Source organism: Falco peregrinus, chromosome 4 (assembly GCF_023634155.1).
Source record: "Falco peregrinus isolate bFalPer1 chromosome 4, bFalPer1.pri, whole genome shotgun sequence".
NCBI lineage: Eukaryota > Metazoa > Chordata > Aves > Falconiformes > Falconidae > Falco > Falco peregrinus.
This window is the reverse complement of record NC_073724.1, coordinates 88,430,027-88,447,852: the sequence shown is the minus strand read 5'-3', so window position 1 is coordinate 88,447,852 and position 17,826 is coordinate 88,430,027. Positions and strand designations below refer to the sequence as shown.

The window sequence follows — 17,826 nt, the reverse complement described above, 5'->3', positions numbered from 1 at the left end:
CACTAACACACACATCTGAAACTGTGTGTTTAAGTTTGGCTTGATCATAGTAAGCTCCCATTATCTTCAGTGGAATCAAATAGGCAGGTGTCTAAGAGACTGATAGTCACCAAATCCTGCAGTATGAACTAGGGAACACTGACTGAAGCTAGCAGTTCAGTTCCATACATTTTTTTTCTTTTTATTAAAAAAAAAAAAAATGAAGTACCCTTACAGCCACGAACAGGCATGTGTTGCCACAGGAAGTTGTGGAGGTAGATAAGATGAAGAAGTTCATAAAGGGATTAGAGAAATTTGTGGGTAAACAGACATTACAGCAGATAGAGATCCACCTTCCGATGTCTTTGAATATATGATTGTGGGTTCTTGGAAACTATGAGGGAGACAGACTACTGGTAGTGGCTAGTCTTATGTGCTTTCCCCAAGGAATATCTCCACGTGTTGTAGTCAGAGACAGAACATGTAGCTAGCTGGGTAGACTGAAAGACCCGGTAGGGCATTTCTGAAGTTCTTCCAAGTCTTAATCAGCTTTAGAGGGACCTGTCTCCCCGTGCTGACTCTAAAATGAACTGAGGGTGAGGTGAGTGGTTTGGTCTTTGAAGTGTAACTTTCAGGAATATTATGAAGCCAGTAATCCCACCCCAAGAGTCTAGGTGATTTTCCAAGGGCCGCAAAGAGCACCAGTAAGGAGAATGTCCCTAAACTGTTAGTAAATCCAGCTCTTCGTGGTATCTAGGCCAGTCTCTACATTGTCATCCTTTCTGTCAGTCTAATTGAGTAAAAGAAGTTACTCATTACTGCAGCTCTGGTAGATCTTGTTCTCTCCTCGATTTGCCTGTGAGACATCCTGCTTTAGGTAAAGCACTTAGAAAAGTCCATCCAGATCAGTGAGATGTGTCCATTTCAGACACGGAGTGCAACAGACCCTTGTGGCTGGTATTCATTCATCTTGAGGCATGCCGGTCTTGTTGTGGATGAGAAGAGGAGACTTGGGCACCCTTCTGAGCGTTAAAGACTTGTAAATTTATAAAGTTGCAAGTGGTCTTTGCCTTTTTTTTTTTTAAATAAAGTTGCATTGCAAATTATTTGAATAGACTTGATACGATTCAGTACAATAACTCTTTAAAATCTATTTAATAAATATATAATAAAAAACTATAGTTTGATACTATTTGAATACAAAATTATCATAATAAATTTAATATGATACTCATTGCTTAAGCCAAGCAATACATTTTTAAATTTCTTTTTTCTTTTGCAGATCTATTTTTCCTATCCATCCTTCTTTCAGAATAGTGGTCTTAGCAGAACCTCCTGTCATTGGAAGTAGTACCCAACAATGGCTGGGTCCAGAGTTTCTGACGCTGTTTCTTTTTCATAATGTTCGATCTTTAAGCAAGAGTGAAGAAATTAAAGTTATTAAAGAAATGGTAAGTACATTCAATATTTTAGGCACTTACTGACTATTACTTACTAAACATGATTACTACATAAAAAAATATTTTGCTATTTCACTGTAGCATACATGAGTCTTCAAAGCTTATCAAAGCAGCATATCTGCTTATCTTTTAATGGTACTGATATAAATTAGCATTCTTATTGTGATGTTAAATGATGCTATAATAGAAAAGTGCTGTTTGTCAAAACTGTATTCCTTTTTGGTTGATACAAAGCAACTGTATGCTCATTGCATCTGGGTGTAGCTGTGCATGGAAATTGCATATCTTACAGTGGGTTTAATACTGTTTTTCTTTCAACAGGTTCCAAATGTACCCAGTGTTGCTGTGGAGCAGTTGTTGTTATTAACACATACGCTTCGGGAGACAAATGATGCCACGGTGAGCCCCCCTTCTTTTTTTCTTTTTAAGATTACTTTCTGCTACTGTGACTGTTTATTTTAGCAAAGGCTGGGTGAAGCATGCTAAGTTACAGCGTTATTTCAAAGGCTGCCTGATTGGAAAACCAGCCGCAGAAAATTATTGCTGGCAATTACTGTATTACATACTGTAAACATTTTTTGGATTATGATGTACATTTTTAGAATCTACATAAATAAAGCTTTTAGGAAGTTGCCCTAATCCCAGAGATATCAGGCAGAGCAGTACGCATGTTGTTGTAAGGTTCAGATATATGTCTGTGAAGTGAAACATGCTTGACATGCCTTTTTGAATAAGTACGGATATAATCATGTGTGTCCAAATTTTTTTGATTACTTCACATTAGTCATTGGAACTGTGATAGCTGAAATTATGGGGCTTTTTGGGCAATGGGAGCTACCTAGCCATATAAAATGCCAATGGGCAACAGCAAAGACTCAGAAAACGGAAAGCTCCAGAACTCCTGGCTGCATTACTGCTACAGGCTATTCTATTAAAGCAGTCTTGTCAAGAAAAATAAGTTCTGCTGACAGAGTAACCACAGAATTCTTTAAAAAGATACAATCAAGTCATGGTGAAAAGAAAAAGAAATCATTGCTATGGCAACTAAAACACTGGATTTTTTTAATGTAAATAAAATGTAAAACATTTTTAGTGGAATCCAGCAGTTTAACTGGTATGCAAATGTAATCCATTCTCTTTAGTTTTCATTATTTTAACATGGGCAATAGTTTTTACAGTATTACTATTTAAGAAGCTGAGAGAGCTGTTATGTTCTTCTGAGCTTAAGAAAAGTAAGTAAAAAGGCTGACTTTTAGGTACATATTTGGGAAAGTGTTACTCTCTATTTAACTTCCTACACTTATGTATAATGTATTGATTTTGACATACTTGGAGACATACCATGCCTGAACAGAGCATTACAAAAATCCTTTCCAAATGTGTGGATCTCTATAGCATTGTGAAATATCTAAATGAAGTATGTGGTGCTGGATGAGAAGTGAATCACCGTATGGATTGAGGGAGGATTCTTGTAGATCAGCAGTGACAGGAAACCACAGTCAAGATCCTGTTGTATTAGATGCCTTACAAATATATATTACAAAGACTGTCACTAATCCAATTTTGAGTTTACAGTTGTTAAATATAAAATATATTTTTAAAAAAATTAAGCAGATAAGAGAAAAGAGGAAATTTTGTTCCCAAAACTTTTAACTGCTGGTTGGAAATATTCAGAAGATGTGATACAGCTTCTGCTCTGTGGTCCTGTCCCCTATGCTTACTTATTTCAGTGCGGGATCTGATGCTGTATATTATTTAGACTTTAAAACGTCCATGTCCTTAGAGACTGGACTTCCCAAGGTGGTACAATGTATGAAATATGATACCTCAGTTACTGTGCCCAGCTGCTCTTCTCCATCAGTGCAGTCCCATAGGCTTAGGAGGGTTGCTTACCTACCAGAACTTACTCTACCTGGGAACCTTGCAGCTGTATTTTGGAAAGAGAATATAATTTCCAAAGGCATTGAGGGTTCTGGCTAGTGAGCAGGCATAACAAGTGTAATAGCACTCATCCCACTCCCTTGCCCATGCTTCACATGTTGCTGAGTAGGTCTTGAAATAACACCTGAAGTGCCATCAGTTACATCACAGTATACATAATGCTGGGTGGTAAACTACCATGGTTTAGAAGATGCTTTACAGTCTTCCATCAATGAAAGCAGGAGGAGCCGGAGTAACCTTTGCGGTTAGCCTAGTCTAAATCATTCTTGCACATTGCTCAGACCTGTGCTAAAAAGTATTATCCTTTGCTTTCTCAGCATTTGAGAAATTTTTTGTACAATTTCATGGAATATTTTTTTTTAATATTAAGAACTATCTGTCAAAACTACAGTTTTCCAGGGGAAAGAATTGGTGTTGACATTTATTGTGCTTAAAAAATATTAAGGGGGGAAGAAAGGCTCTGATATTCATGAAGTGTTGCTTTTCTCTATTTTTTTTCCCCTGGATAGCAAATTTTGGGATTTGTTTCCAATTGAAACAGCATAATATATTAAGATAACTATAATGCAGTTAGAAATCATTTATACGAACCAAACCGGAATGTTTTGGAACTACCTAATTAAAATATTTCACTCGATCCAAGCAAAGCATGGCGTGACTTATCAGATCACGCTTATTGTTGTGTGTTTCCTGCTAAAATAAGGAACCTATTTGTATTAGATACCTTCATCCGGTAGATATAATTATAGAATGATTTCTTTCTCAGTCTTTATATCTCTCTTTAAATACATGGTCATTTGTTTTGGGGTTTTGTTTGTTGTTTTTCTTTTTGGGTTTTTTTGTTGTTTTTTTTTAAATTTGTTGTATTTGTTTGAGGTCTGCCTTCCCAGGCATTGAATCATTTTTGTAACTCTTTGCTGAATCATGTCCAGTTTTTGGCATTTATTTTAACATGTGGACAACAGAAAGGGACACAGTGTTCCAGTAACAGTCCGCCCAGGAGGCGTGTGCAGAGGTGATACAATCTCCTTACTGCTGCCCAGTGTTGTCTTGTTTATACATCCAAGAATCCTGCCAGACGCTTTTGCCAGAGCATTACATGTGAAGCTCATAGTCACTTTGTGAAGAGCAGATAAGTTTTTAGCACATTGGTCCTTTTACAGTAGCAAACCTCCTTGTTTTTATTAATAATGTTTAGTGTTAGGTTTTATTTAGTGAGTAAAATCCAGTTATCAGCACGTTTTTCTTCCTGTTGCTTATGAAGTGAAATCGTAAGGCTAATCCTTTGATGACATCATGATTTCCATGGCAGTGAATTACTGCAACAAACACAGAATTACAAGCTTGCCAATTAAAAAGCACAAGGTGCTGTAGGAGGCAGAAAGCATCTATGAATTAGGAGTAAAGTTGAAATAATTCCTTTTGAATTATTTTCTTCTCCTGACTTGTTTGGTTTAAATCCCTGAGATCCACTCCCAGAAATCAAATAATTGAACTACCTTGTATTTTTTGACAGGCGCAGTCACTGGCTTCATCTTTATCTACTCGACAACTATTGCGAATTTGTCGTCGACTGTCTCAACATCCAGATGAAAGCCTTTACTATGCTGTTAATAAAGCCTGCCTTTCCAGGTAGAAGTGCTAGGTTTGGTGGAAGTTGAAGAGTGTCTGGGTCAGTTGCTAACATGCAGGGTAGCTTTTAATGATTTTTAGCAGATAACACAATTGCTGTCTTGCTCCTTAAAGTCCGTCATTTCTTTAGAAGTATTTCTGTGGTATTCTCAGACCTAGGAGATAAGCAGAAATGACTTTGTAGTCTTTGCTCATCTTTACTGAAAATATTTCATTACATCACAAATTAGGTCACCATTATCAGCATTACTTCACTGTTTCAAAACATTCAAAGTGGGGTTATAGTCTAGTAATGTAGTGTGACTGATGTTTGGTGGAGACATAGTTTCAGTTCTAAAAGCTGTTTGTAGAAACGTTATGAACATCTAGGGGGAATTTTTGTTTGTTTTCTCCACAAAAAAAGAAAGCAAAATTGTAAGTATCAAAAGGTTTGGAAAACTGAAATGGTCCCATTCTGGACACTTCGAAGTCAGAGCTCAGTCTTTCTCTTTGGAACCTGGGGTCCAAGTGAACTGAGTCAAGAGAAAAGGTATTTCCGAAAAAACATTGTTTCTATTGTCGCTCTTACTGGCAGTGGAATGAGGACATTACACACTTCCAGTCCTAATCCATCCTACATTATAACCCTGTTGCAGTATTTGATAACACTGAAGCCTTTTAAAATGAGCACACAACCACAAATGTAGTTCATTGCCTGTGGAAGATCAGTTTCTTTCCTTAGGAATAGGTGAAATGGTGAAGACTATTTGAGTGTGAAAGGAATGGACATTCAGTGTTTGGAGGTCCAAGTAAAGCTTCATATTGATTTTAGAATACTGAAAATACTGAAAACTTGTAAAAAAAATGCAGAAAAGACATCCTGCCTGTTATTTTTCTTCATTTAGGTTTTTACCAAACCTTGCCAGGTCAGCATTACATAAAAATCTGCAGGATTCTGGTATTGAGACGAGTCCAGATGACATGAAGAAACTAGAAGAAAAGGATTACACGTGTAAGCTTGTGCTATCTCTTGTCCTGCTCTTCATGAATGTTACTGAGATGGTTGAGCATACAAAGGTGTATTAATTGTCCTCAAAATTACATTTAGTTTGTTCCAATTATATCCTTTTAAATTTGTTCTATCAGAATGCAGTACTGCTCTCAGTGTGTTGCTACTTCTGTATTGTCTGCTGTATTCCCAGCTCATGGAATGTTGTTCTTCATGACGTTTAAGTGCTTCTACAAGATCCATGGCCTCAGGCCTTCTTGGACCTTGCCATCACCCCATCACCCCCCTTTTTTTTCTCCCTCTGCCCCCCATCACTGGTAACTCCTCTCCTGTACAGTTACAGCTTCAGTTTGATCTTAATGTTTCTCTGTTCTGTTTTTTACCATTGCTTCTTTTTCTGCACTGTTAAATTCAACCTTTTTCTCGTTGCGACTCCTGTGGAAGTCTTGTGTTATGTTTTGCTTTCATTCTGGAACACATTTCTTTGTTAGTTTCCTTTTTATTCTCTTTAAATTGCTGTGGTTGTTACGTGTCACCTTTATTGAGCAGGTCTTTGTTTCTTAACCTCATCCAACTTGTACTTGTTTGCAGTAGCTTTCAGTGCTACACACATTGCTGCTGCTGCCACTTTTCTCACTTCTCATTCCTGCATGACCCCTCTCTTCATGCTAGCTCTTTATCTTTTTATATCTTCTGTCAGGCAGCACAGTTTGAACAATTTGTGATTTTCCATTCACTAAACTTTTCCTTTACTCTGCTTCACCAGTGTTCACTCTGCTGTCATTCTTCTGTATGTTTATGCTCAGTTTTGTAAGGTATTTGACTTCTGTGTTTTTACTGTTAGGTCTTTGCAGTAGTGAAAGCATCTTTGGTTTTAATTTATATGGATTCTGTTTCTATAGATTCTATTATGCGTACATACAAAAATATATATGTAAATACAGATATATTAATGTATCTGTTATATAAAGTATAATATGTATTTGCATATACACATGCAGCCATCCGTGTATTATTATCTGTATTTGCATTTTTGCATGTATAACAACTATATATATAAAATAATTTGAACTCATGCTAGTTGTGTGATGTGATCTGCTTACTGTTCTGTTTTTTTTATCTGGACACATCCCTTGAATTTTCTTCATGTTTCTTTGTTTCATTCCACAAAGACAGAACAATATATAATAATAGGTGAACAACTGAAAGCATCTGTCTAGAAATCCAGCTATTTTCACTTTTTTACAGCATACCAGTTTAAGAAATTAGCGGCAAAAAATTACTACTGTTTTTATTTTTTACACTTAGTTGTTACTTTCCTAAAGACAGAATTTATGGTTCTTTTGATGAAAAACGTTTTTCTAATGTACTTTCTCTCTCAGAGCTGTAGCCAAAGGTTATTTCAACAAGTGCAAATTTGGCCAGTTTTCACCAAAATATTAAACGTGTCCATGTTCTGGCATTAACCCATTTGAGCAAAAATGCAATGCTGAAAGGGAGTATCAACAGTGACTCTGTACTCAGTTGAGCACCCACACAGGCACTCGCTCACTCCTCTCTACACCTACTCCCTAGTGGGACAGGGAGAGAGAACACGGAGAATGAGAGTGAGAAAACTTGTGGGTTGAGGAAATGTAGCTTAATGATATTAGTGATATTTCAATAATAAAATGAAAGTATGAAATTAAGCCAAGGCAGTGATCACAACTTCTAGTGTTTCTTATGGTACTTTTCCCAGATCACATATTCATCTTTTATTTTAATAGACTTCTTGACAATTTTAAAGAGAATTCAAATTCCTGATAATGCAATGTCTTGTTAATGGATACTCTTCCAAGCAGTCTCTTTCTTTAGGTAGAAAGCATTTACTGCAACCCACAGCCTTGTTAAAATTTGTAGATAATAACTTGCAAGTGTTGGGGGCTGATTGCATGTCTGCTAGGAGGATGCTGTAGGTAATGCATTTGTTTGTTTCCTGAAAAATGTTTAGGTGAAATCAACGATGGAATTCTGAAGATAGGGTCTGTGACTATCCCAATTTATAACTCAGCTGAGAAAATGAAAGTGCCTGATGTTTTGTTTTATGAAAATGCACAAGTAAGTATGAACCTCTGGCTTCTGAGATACAGAAAGATTGTTAAATGTGTACTAATGTGCATGCTCATATATAGTAAATAGTGTACTAACTGAACTTTAAGGGTATATTTCTGAAGTAGTTTCTTTAGGCTAAAATTTTTCTCACAGGATTTGGTGCTCTTTTCAGCTGTGTCTTCACCATCCCTTTGTGAAGAGATTGTAACAATATTGGTGAACAGTCATAAAATATGAAGTAACAGCGACTAGAAACTGAAATGTATCTAGAATGATTTATCAGATGTTGCGTTGAGTGATTTTTTTTTTTATTTATTTGTTTTGTTTATTTTATTTCTATTTTTTTGCTGCTACTGGACTGGTCCACTCTTAGGGCTGGATTATCAATTCTATCCTGTGTTTTACACACTTGTCACATGAAGTTGCACCTGCCTTTTATTAGAGTTAACACTGCATGTTTGAAAAGCAAGGTGAAGAGTAATTAGTTCATTAGTTAATAGTTAATGGGATATTAAATATTTATTTTATCACTAATTGATTAGTCATTAGTGTCCTTAGTGTTAATTAGTGAAGAGTAAGAGTAATTATTGAACACAGGAAAAGGAATAGGCTTGGTGACTGTGGGTTTTTTGGGTTTTGTTTTCCCCCACCCCTTTTGTAGAGATAGGTGTTCTGCAGTTCCTTCTCCATCTGGTGTGGAAGTCGCAAAACTGTCACACAAGGGTATCCTTACCAAGAGAATTACCTTCTGAGTTACCTTTAGAATATTTTGCTCCTGAAAGGCAGCACTGAAGTGTGGTCTTGTGAAATGTTTTTCTTTTAGGGACCTGGTGTGGGTTTGCTTACTTTTCCTTTCCTATTCTTTTTTCCTCGTTTGCTTGCAATTTCTCCAGGGAAAGACTGTGCTACATGGTATCACCTGCTGAAGGTGATGACAGGCCATGCAAGGGCAACAGATGACAGACTCCTTCATCTTTCCCACTAACATTTCATGTGAGATTTTGTTTTGTGTGGTCGTTTCAGTAAGGTACTTAGTTTGTGTCTGTTGGAAATGAAATCCTGAGTCTTGCTAGGACTTAGATCTGTGTTGCTTTTTCTGCCTTCTTACTTACCACTTCAGAGAACTGTACACAACCTGTGTTCAGATATTATGCATCTGTTTTATTTAGGCAACATCTGTTAAAAATGCTGCAGAGAATGGCCTGCTCTGTTATCTGTCCCTGGTAGCTATGCACTCTGAATACTGAAGGAAACAACAACCAAATACCAGTCAGGATAGCTGTTCCCATTTCTAAATGAATTCTACATTCTACTTTTATTTTCTGTATTGCTATTTTGTAGTTTGGTCGTTCAAGTGCTGCAATGGTCATTTAGCAAAGCCTGCTGGACAACAAATTTGATTTATGTGTCTAGTGCAATACTTTCAGTTATCTAAAAATGGCAGAAATAAACTGAACTGAAACAGAGAAAAAGATATATCCTTAGCCCTTTGCAGTGCTGTGCAATGTAATGAAATACATAGCTTTTGCTTCTCTGTGTTTGGTTTTGAAGCACTTCATGTTCTAGTGGAATTTGTCATTGATGTGTAACATTGCTGTTGGTCCGCAACAAGTGGCACAGGGATGGAAATAATTTTTAGGTAGTGTGCCAAATGCCACTTTCAGGCCAGGCTTTGGGAAACATAGGTTCATAAAGTTGACAAATAATGATGTGTCTACTTACAAGTCCTTTGTGTAAATAAATAATCTGAAATGTCTGTGCATCCTAGTATGGCGCTAATTTAGGTCCTGGTGGGGAAAAAAAAAGTATCAGTACATAGTATCTCTTGTGGGTAAGCTGTTCTGCAGGGGAACTGTAATGTACACATATTTGTGCAATTCAGGATAAAAAACCAAAGTAATCAGAGGGATGTATTCATGGCCTAACAATAAAATAAAAAATGTAATCGGTGTGTGTGGTAAAACTGACTTCCTGGAATTTATGCTATATCTGGTCAAAGTTACTCTCATCAGTTATAAATTTCCAGCGTGTACACATGCCAGAAAATATAGTAATTTGTCTTGAAGTCCTCTCCTTAAGTTGTGTATTGAATATTCAGTAGTCTTTTGACATGCCTGGTTAGGATTTTGTGGTATTAAGCTGTGTTTACAAGAGTTTCTTCCCCACCCCCAGCCTCTGTTCTGGAGAGATTTGGAAACTTAAAATATCTTTCACACAGTTAGAAACTGAGCATTTCTATGCTCTAGAAATTATAGGCAAGCTACTGATTTTATTTTTTTTTATTTACTCAAGTGCTAGAAATAAGATGATAAAAATATTTGTTTATCTAAAGGCAAGCATTCATCTCTCTAAGTAGATTGTCTGACCTACTTACAGATGACCTATTTTTACTAGATACAGTGGAGAAATATACATGACTATTGCAAGTAGTCGTCTGCATTGCCACATTATCCTTAAATCCCTTTGATCCTTTTAAACAAATTATCTGTGAGGAGCAAGTTAAGGTGAAATTCTGTACAGTGTGTGTTACCTTTTATGATACTGGATATATGTAAAATATACCTCAAATACTTTGGCTTCAATTAGGCAGTCTAATTTAGAAGTTGTGGGACAAGTAATAAACACTTTTAGACTTGAGCTTACATGTCCTTGTCTTTGTTTTCCTTGAAAATAAAGTTTGATTAGAATAGAAAATTTTATTTGTCATTAAGCTAGACCTGGTGTTTAACCTTCAATAAAAGTGTATAATTTACATATTCATGTCAGATGCCTTTTATACCCTCTATTTCGTTTCTGTAAAGTTCTACCAGGATACATTTTGCTTCCTGTCAGTACAATTGCTGGAAAATTGTCAGACACATATTAAGGAAAGTTCTTACACTCTGGGTGACAAGCATTCAACTAGGCTAAAAGGAAATGCATGAAGAGTGATTATGGAGAATTGAATATATTCAGGGAAATCGGATGCCTACAATCAGTTGGAGCAGAGGAAGTACACAAGGAGAGTTAGTATTTTTGTTTCATTGTTTTAGTCACAGTATAGATTACCTCTGCTGTTACTGGCTGAGGCACTCTTGCTGTGAAATAAATAGCTGTAAGTGTAAAGTTCAAAACGTTTTGGCCCCAAATCCTGAAAGTAAAGTTCCTGTTGTACTACTGTCATTAGTGAATGCGTACACTTGAGAGTATAAAAACAAGGCTGAAAATTGTGATTTTGTTTCTCTAGCACATGATGGTAATGGAAGATATGCTCAAGGACTTTCTGCTGGGAGAACATCTTCTTTTAGTTGGCAATCAGGTGAGTTAAACATCTCTTACAATGCATGGAACAAACTCATTATTTAATAATGAAATTACATCTCTGGTTTGCTTCATGAAATTGTGTTCATTTGTAATACTGAGGTATTTGACCTATTTTTTGATCCTTTATCTACTAGTGTCCATGGGTTTTTGGGCACGTATCTGTGGAAAATGTAAATGTGTTTTTTACATTGGTATCAAGGGTAAAAGTTGAAACATCAGTAGTTACATGTAACACCATTACCATTAAAATCTTCAGTTAATAGCTTTGGTTGTCCATGACTATCAAGCCTCTCCTTTAAAACATCCAGTAGTTGATAAGAGATGTACACATAGGCATTAGCTGAATCTTATTTATTGATAGCAAAATAAGAATTTTCTCTAAAAGAGATACAGATTCACTTTATTCTTTGGCTAGTATCTTTGTTGATGGAGACTGTATTGGTGACATCTTGGGGACTGTTGTGTTCTTTTAGTTGGTCATTGCTGTTTTGTGACACCTTCTAACAGTTTATAGGCTCCTCAGGATGAGTTATGGGCAGATGTTCTCCAGTTGTGTATGTTTGAAGTCATTGTTTTTCAGAACCATCTTAAACTCTTACTGGAACTGTTAGGTGATTTGAACAGAATTACACACTTGGCCAGTTAGCTCTGAAAAAAAAAAAACTTTTGTTATTATTTCTATGTTTGAAGTGTTCAGGAATGTTATACTTCCCAAGCTGCTGGGTTGGTTTTTCCCTCATAAAGTAATCTCCCTTTTAGTTTAGCTTTCCCTTAGCATGGATACAATTTTCTAGCAGATGTTTCTCTTTATGTTTTGCAATAGCCTTTGGAAAAAACCTCAACACAAAACAGTAATGGTCTAACCTACATGGCAGGGAATATAAAATACCAATTGTTATATAATGTGCTTGTATTAAAATTGCAGTGTACAGTTATATACAGTCTCATCTATTTAGAGTCCTTGTTAAGAGCTTGAGTTCACGAAGATGATGTATTTGAAGCCTCTGCAGACTTTTGCTGGATGTTGCCAGCTTCTCCCAAAAGGTTTCATCTGTTCATAAATAGAAGTTGATCCATTTCATAAATGAAATAAGATCTATTTATTCTATTTCATGAACAGTGCTCTCTCTGCCAGCTTCTAAGTTGGTATTGAAAATGTTATATGTAGTACAGATTGCCTGCAGAACCTGCTGTCAGGGAATGGCAACAGTGGGCTGCTCCACAGGGGAGTGGAGTCGGAGACAGTGTCCTTAATGTCAAGGTTCACAGTTTCGCAGTGTCCAAGCAGGAAGAGCAGGTCTGGGGACAGCAGCCATGGTCAGCCAAGTGCCCAGTGGCTGCTGGAACAGGTGCATGCTGATGAAGCAGGTCTGAGATCAAGCTGGGAAGTCAAGTCAGCAGGTCCAGGCTGGGATCAGCAAGGTACAGGGCCAGGCACAGCATTGTTGCAGTGTGGGTTGGGAAGAAACTGGGGGAAGGGCCCAAGTATAAATGCAGCTCCCAAGCCATGGTGGGCAGAGGGGACCCCAGTGAGGTAGCAACACCATGTCAAAGCTGACCTTCAACACAGGCAAGTAAAACCATAGGTGGGGGCAAAAGCCTCCAGAGCCCGGTGGTACACTTGGGGACCAAACACATGCTTCGTACGTTCTACCAATTTGGCAAAAAATTTTGAAGACTATGTGAGTATGATTTTTAGGGTAATAAGGTATTTTCCAAGCAATAGTATGCTCATGTTTAATAATTTAATGTGTGCCACATTTTCTCCAAGCTTATGAAACTCTTTAAGTTGAAGACAGTGTTAAAAGATTTAACTGGGTGGAAGTATTGGAACATACTGCTTTGATTCTAGACGTCAGCTGAGCTGTACCGTTAAGTTGGAAAATCAGTTGATTTGCTATGATTTCTCTTTGGCATATCAGTAGTACTTACTATTGCTGACATACTTCTGAGTACTTCCAGGTTTACTCTTTGCTAATTTGTTCCACTGTTTTTTATGTGTGACTAAGAAAAGGCTAAGTGGCCTCTTCTTTGTGAAATGCTGTTTTCAAATTTGAGCACTGTATTTGCCATTCTGCAGTCTTTTAGGACCACACCAATCATCCTTGATTTCTCAGGGATCATCACTAACCACTTAGAAATTGCTTGGCTAGTTCCTTAAATATATTAGTGTAAATTTCTGCAGCGTGTGATGAATCCTGTTCGAGTACTTAAAAATCAACCATAATACAGCAAAATGCTTTCATGCTATATTTGCAGATACCTTTCTATTAAAGATATTAAGAGTTTTCATCCTCTTTTTTTTTTTTTTTTTTTTGTAAAGCAAATGATTAAAAAGTAGGATTTTTACTGTTCAGTTACTTTACAGTTCAGTCTGTAATAGTCAGAGGTAGGGCTTTATTATTGCTTGATACATGTATCGGTGTGTGCCTCATTTCACATTTGGAAGATACAGATAATGTTGTTGTGTGGAGACACAAAGTGCTGTTTTGAGTCCCTTTCTGTTGTACTTGTTGGTGAATGAGTAAATTGTGAAAACTCATCTTTTGCTTTTTAATCTCTTTCCAGAATTTCCAGTTTCTCTTTTGTCTTCTTCACTGTAGTGTTTTTCACTGGCAACTTTATGGCTGTTTCTAAGTATTTGGTACTGGCTGGCCTACCCTTTAGAATGAGATACTTGTGTTACTGATATCCACCCTGCTTTTATGGTAAATTACTTAATAAGGAAGAGCTACTTTTTTTTTTTTTTTTTTTTTAAAGACAAAGAAGAAAAGACAAAAAATGCAATATTTCTTTTCTTCAACAATTATTATTAAGGCTTAATGGATCCTGGCATTCCACATATTGTTCTGGCTTTCCTATTGCTTATGTTCTTTTTTCAACAAAATCTACAAAGTTGATAATCAATAAGAATAATCAGAAATGCCATTCAATTACTGATTAAATAACTGCTGAATACGGACGACATTTAAATTTTGCCCTGCTTCATTTGATGATGTGGATATTTGGATTATACTTCTTGTTCAGAATTGCTCCCCCTCTCCTTCCCCATGAACAAGGAAAGCACTTTGCAAGGTGATAAAACAAGCCTGTTCCCAAATAGCTTGTAGTCTAACTAGATGATGTATAGAGAAGGAAAAATCAGAAAGAAACATGAAGCAGAATAAGAACGAACAATTCCATAAATGTGCTAAATATTGCTTTAAATAATTTGAAAGAAGACCATGATAAAATCTCTGGTAGCACTTAGTAAAAATGTTGATGTGAGCCCACAGTAAATAGACTATCACAAATACATTGGAAGGACTTAGAAATGTAATGGCCTTTTGACACATTTGATAATTTATTTCTCTGATAAAAGAATGTAATTTCATCCTTTCTGCTGCCTTTCTTTGTGAGATCAACTTAAACGAACTCTTGGGCTCCCACTAGGAGTTTATTTTTTTCTTCAAGAATTTAGTAGGACAGATGATTGAGTCTTTCTTAAAAATATCTAAATGGACATGCTTGAATAGATTTTTTTCTTCTAAGATTCTTACCTCATTGTGAAATTGAATTAAGTAGATACTGAGAGTGTAATTATATCAGTCACCAGAAAACTTGAAATAGCAAACGCTTGGTGTTTTAACTTTTCTAGAAATAAAGGACTTTGTTTTCCTGCCTAAACTTGTATAAAAATGGACAGCTTCCTCTGCAAGGAAAGAATGTACTATCCTAAACCAGGGGTCCTCAAACTTTTTAACCAGGGGCCCGGCGCGCGGATGCAGTGTCAGGCAGTCATCTGCGGCTGCTTGGTTTCCCGCCCCCAACCCCCGGCGGGGGGGGCGGCGGGGGCGGTCTGTAAATACCGGGGGCCGGACTGGGGACCCTGGGGGGCCGTATCCGGCTTGCGGGCCATAGTTTGAGGACCCTTGTCCTAAACCAATTTTTTATTATGATTATGAACCGGAAAAAACTGAGCTCCAAATGAGCTAAATTGGGCAAATACTATAATATATTTTTCCTAAGGAATTCTGCATGACAGTTGTGGAAAACTTGGAATATATTTCTCTTTTACTTGCTACAGTCGTAACAGTATGTACACGAATGAGAATAGGCATGCTCTTCAAATGTCTCTCTGCTTACAGTATTGCTTTCTGCCTTTACAAATGATACTGAAGAACCAGAATGAAAAAAAGAATCAATGAATTGATTTTTCTTTCGGATGTTTCTTCCCACAGATTCTTTCTATTATAAATTTTTATATGCTTCTCTCCATTGAACCACAACGGTCTTACCTCGCTGGAAATGTGAAGATTGTATTTAGCCTGACAGGGCTCTGGGTTGAAGGTTGTACTTAAAATCAGAGAAAGGAATAAACTCTACAAGCTGATCTAGATGTGTAGTCAGAGATGTATCCAAAGCATTCTATTCATGACTTCTAAGAACAAATAAACTTAATTCCCTGATAGGTTGAAGTTTTGTTATCCTACCATCACCATAAGTTTTGCATGCCCTGGGTGATAAACTCATAATAAAATAATGAGGTATTAGACCACAGAACGCTTACCATTGTGATCAGTAAACATATAGATCGCAGCTGGGTCAAGACTTAAATCACCACTGCTTTTGTGCAACTCTTTTTCTCTGTTACTAACAACCAAGTGAAGTAACAGTGATGGGGTCTATTGCAGCAGTCCTCTCGGTAGCAACGTCTGGTGTCTGCTGGTGACACATCTTCTGCAGTTATTACACTGTATCATTCACATTTGTTCTAAGCAAGGCATGATGGTCTTAATAGCATCTGGAGTGTTTGAGAGAGTTCTGTATTGGTGCTATTTTTTGCTCTGGTGATAACAGCACATTTTTGTTAAAATGTACTGGTTTTATTATTAAAATGTACTAGTTTTATTATTATACTCTCGTATAAAAATAGCAGCCTCAATCAAAACACGTGCATTCTTGCAAATGTTTTTATTGGCAGAAACAGGCAAGCAGTGGGTGTGGAAGGTGTTTCAGTGCCAGACCCAGTGTTAGAAACCATACATTAGCAAAAGTGGTTTCATTTTCTTATTTTTCGTTGTTCAGCCATAAGTTTCTGTGATAGTGACATTATCAATATAACTTTCTACGAAGTCAGAAACTGAGAACGCTGACATGAGGGTTCTGTATGCTGAAATTTAATGAAAAGACAAGAATGTCTTTCATTCCTTAATAATAAAGTTTTGAAATTAATTACAAAACAATATTTCCTAAGGTGAAAAGTGATAAACTGCTTTTTCCACCAGGCTCAAAATTTGTTTCCTTCTTCTGTAATGAAACAGGTGCTCTGCTATGCAGGATGGCTATGTGCTGAAATTGAAAAGGTGAAGTTGCAGTGTCCCAGCTGACAGGCAGTGCTGAAGAGCACAACATGGCAATATCTTTAACTGCCTAAGTATGACCTGCAAATCATTTAAAAGAAAATAAAAATGAGGCAGCATGGTATAGGATTGGTTGGTTTTTTCCCAATAGTGTTTTTTTTCTAAGAGGCAAATTAATTATTTCAAAAATGTAGGACCAGTTCTTTTGGAGTAAAAATTTATTGACTGTAGTTGGGCTGTGCAGGGGAGAAATTTGTCCCACTACTGTAAGAGCTGCATCCTGAATTGCAAAATGCCTCCTGGGACCTGTAACAACCTTGTTTATATTTGAAACTGTAGTTACTGCTAGAAGATTAAGTCATTTTATCCTTGGTAACAAGTGTTTACAATGTCAGTAAGGAGAATTTTTAACTAAGGGACTATCTTGCCTCCTAACTGCGTAATTTCCTTTTTCTTATTTGTTAGTGGAGATATTTAATTCCTGGTTTTCTACTTCAGTTGTCCCATATGTTTGATGGAATAAAAATTGTCTAATATTTGATTTCTGAAATATTTTTATTAGTTCAGCTGAAACACCAACACAGATGTTCTTTTCTCTCTAATTAGCATATGTTTATATTTCTATTAAATTAAGTAACTGAAATAGTGTGTATATAAATAACATACAGCTAGTGTTAACGGCAAACTGGTTTATCCTCTGAATATTACCTTTGACTGCAATAATTGCAAATGACATGAGATTATGTTCTGAATCCAGTCCAAATTCACTTATTCAGCACATTCATATGAAAGATAGTTCTGACTCTTTCTGCTTGAGTAGTTGACTGCTAGCTGTGTGGGTGGCCAGAAGATCCAGCTTGATCCTTGGCACTGGTATAGGTTCAGGGGAAAGAAGGGTGACTTCATTGCCATTTTGGTGATCTCTTGTTTCTGAGGTGCCAGTAACACATTTCAGAGGGTTTTTTTTGGTTTGTGGTTTTGGGTTTTTTTTCCAAAATGCGATACCATTTTCCGTGTTTCTTGTTCACCTGAAGAAGACTGTATTCTTTGTCCCATGAAGGTCGGGTGAATTTGGAATAAACCCACTTTT

The 17,826-nt window shown here is 36.7% G+C and overlaps 1 protein-coding gene across 1 annotated transcript in view; it reads left to right on the top strand.

The window, feature by feature from the left end:
• The window catches only part of VWA8 (von Willebrand factor A domain containing 8), a 185,953-nt gene that overhangs the window by 61,083 nt on the left and 107,044 nt on the right, over positions 1 to 17,826 (top strand). Inside the window, exons 15-20 of the mRNA XM_055803173.1 lie at positions 1,262 to 1,430; positions 1,761 to 1,838; positions 4,897 to 5,012; positions 5,897 to 6,003; positions 7,991 to 8,097; positions 11,318 to 11,389. Of these exons, the coding sequence (XP_055659148.1) occupies positions 1,262 to 1,430; positions 1,761 to 1,838; positions 4,897 to 5,012; positions 5,897 to 6,003; positions 7,991 to 8,097; positions 11,318 to 11,389 (649 nt within the window). The remainder of the gene's footprint in view (positions 1 to 1,261; positions 1,431 to 1,760; positions 1,839 to 4,896; positions 5,013 to 5,896; positions 6,004 to 7,990; positions 8,098 to 11,317; positions 11,390 to 17,826) is intronic.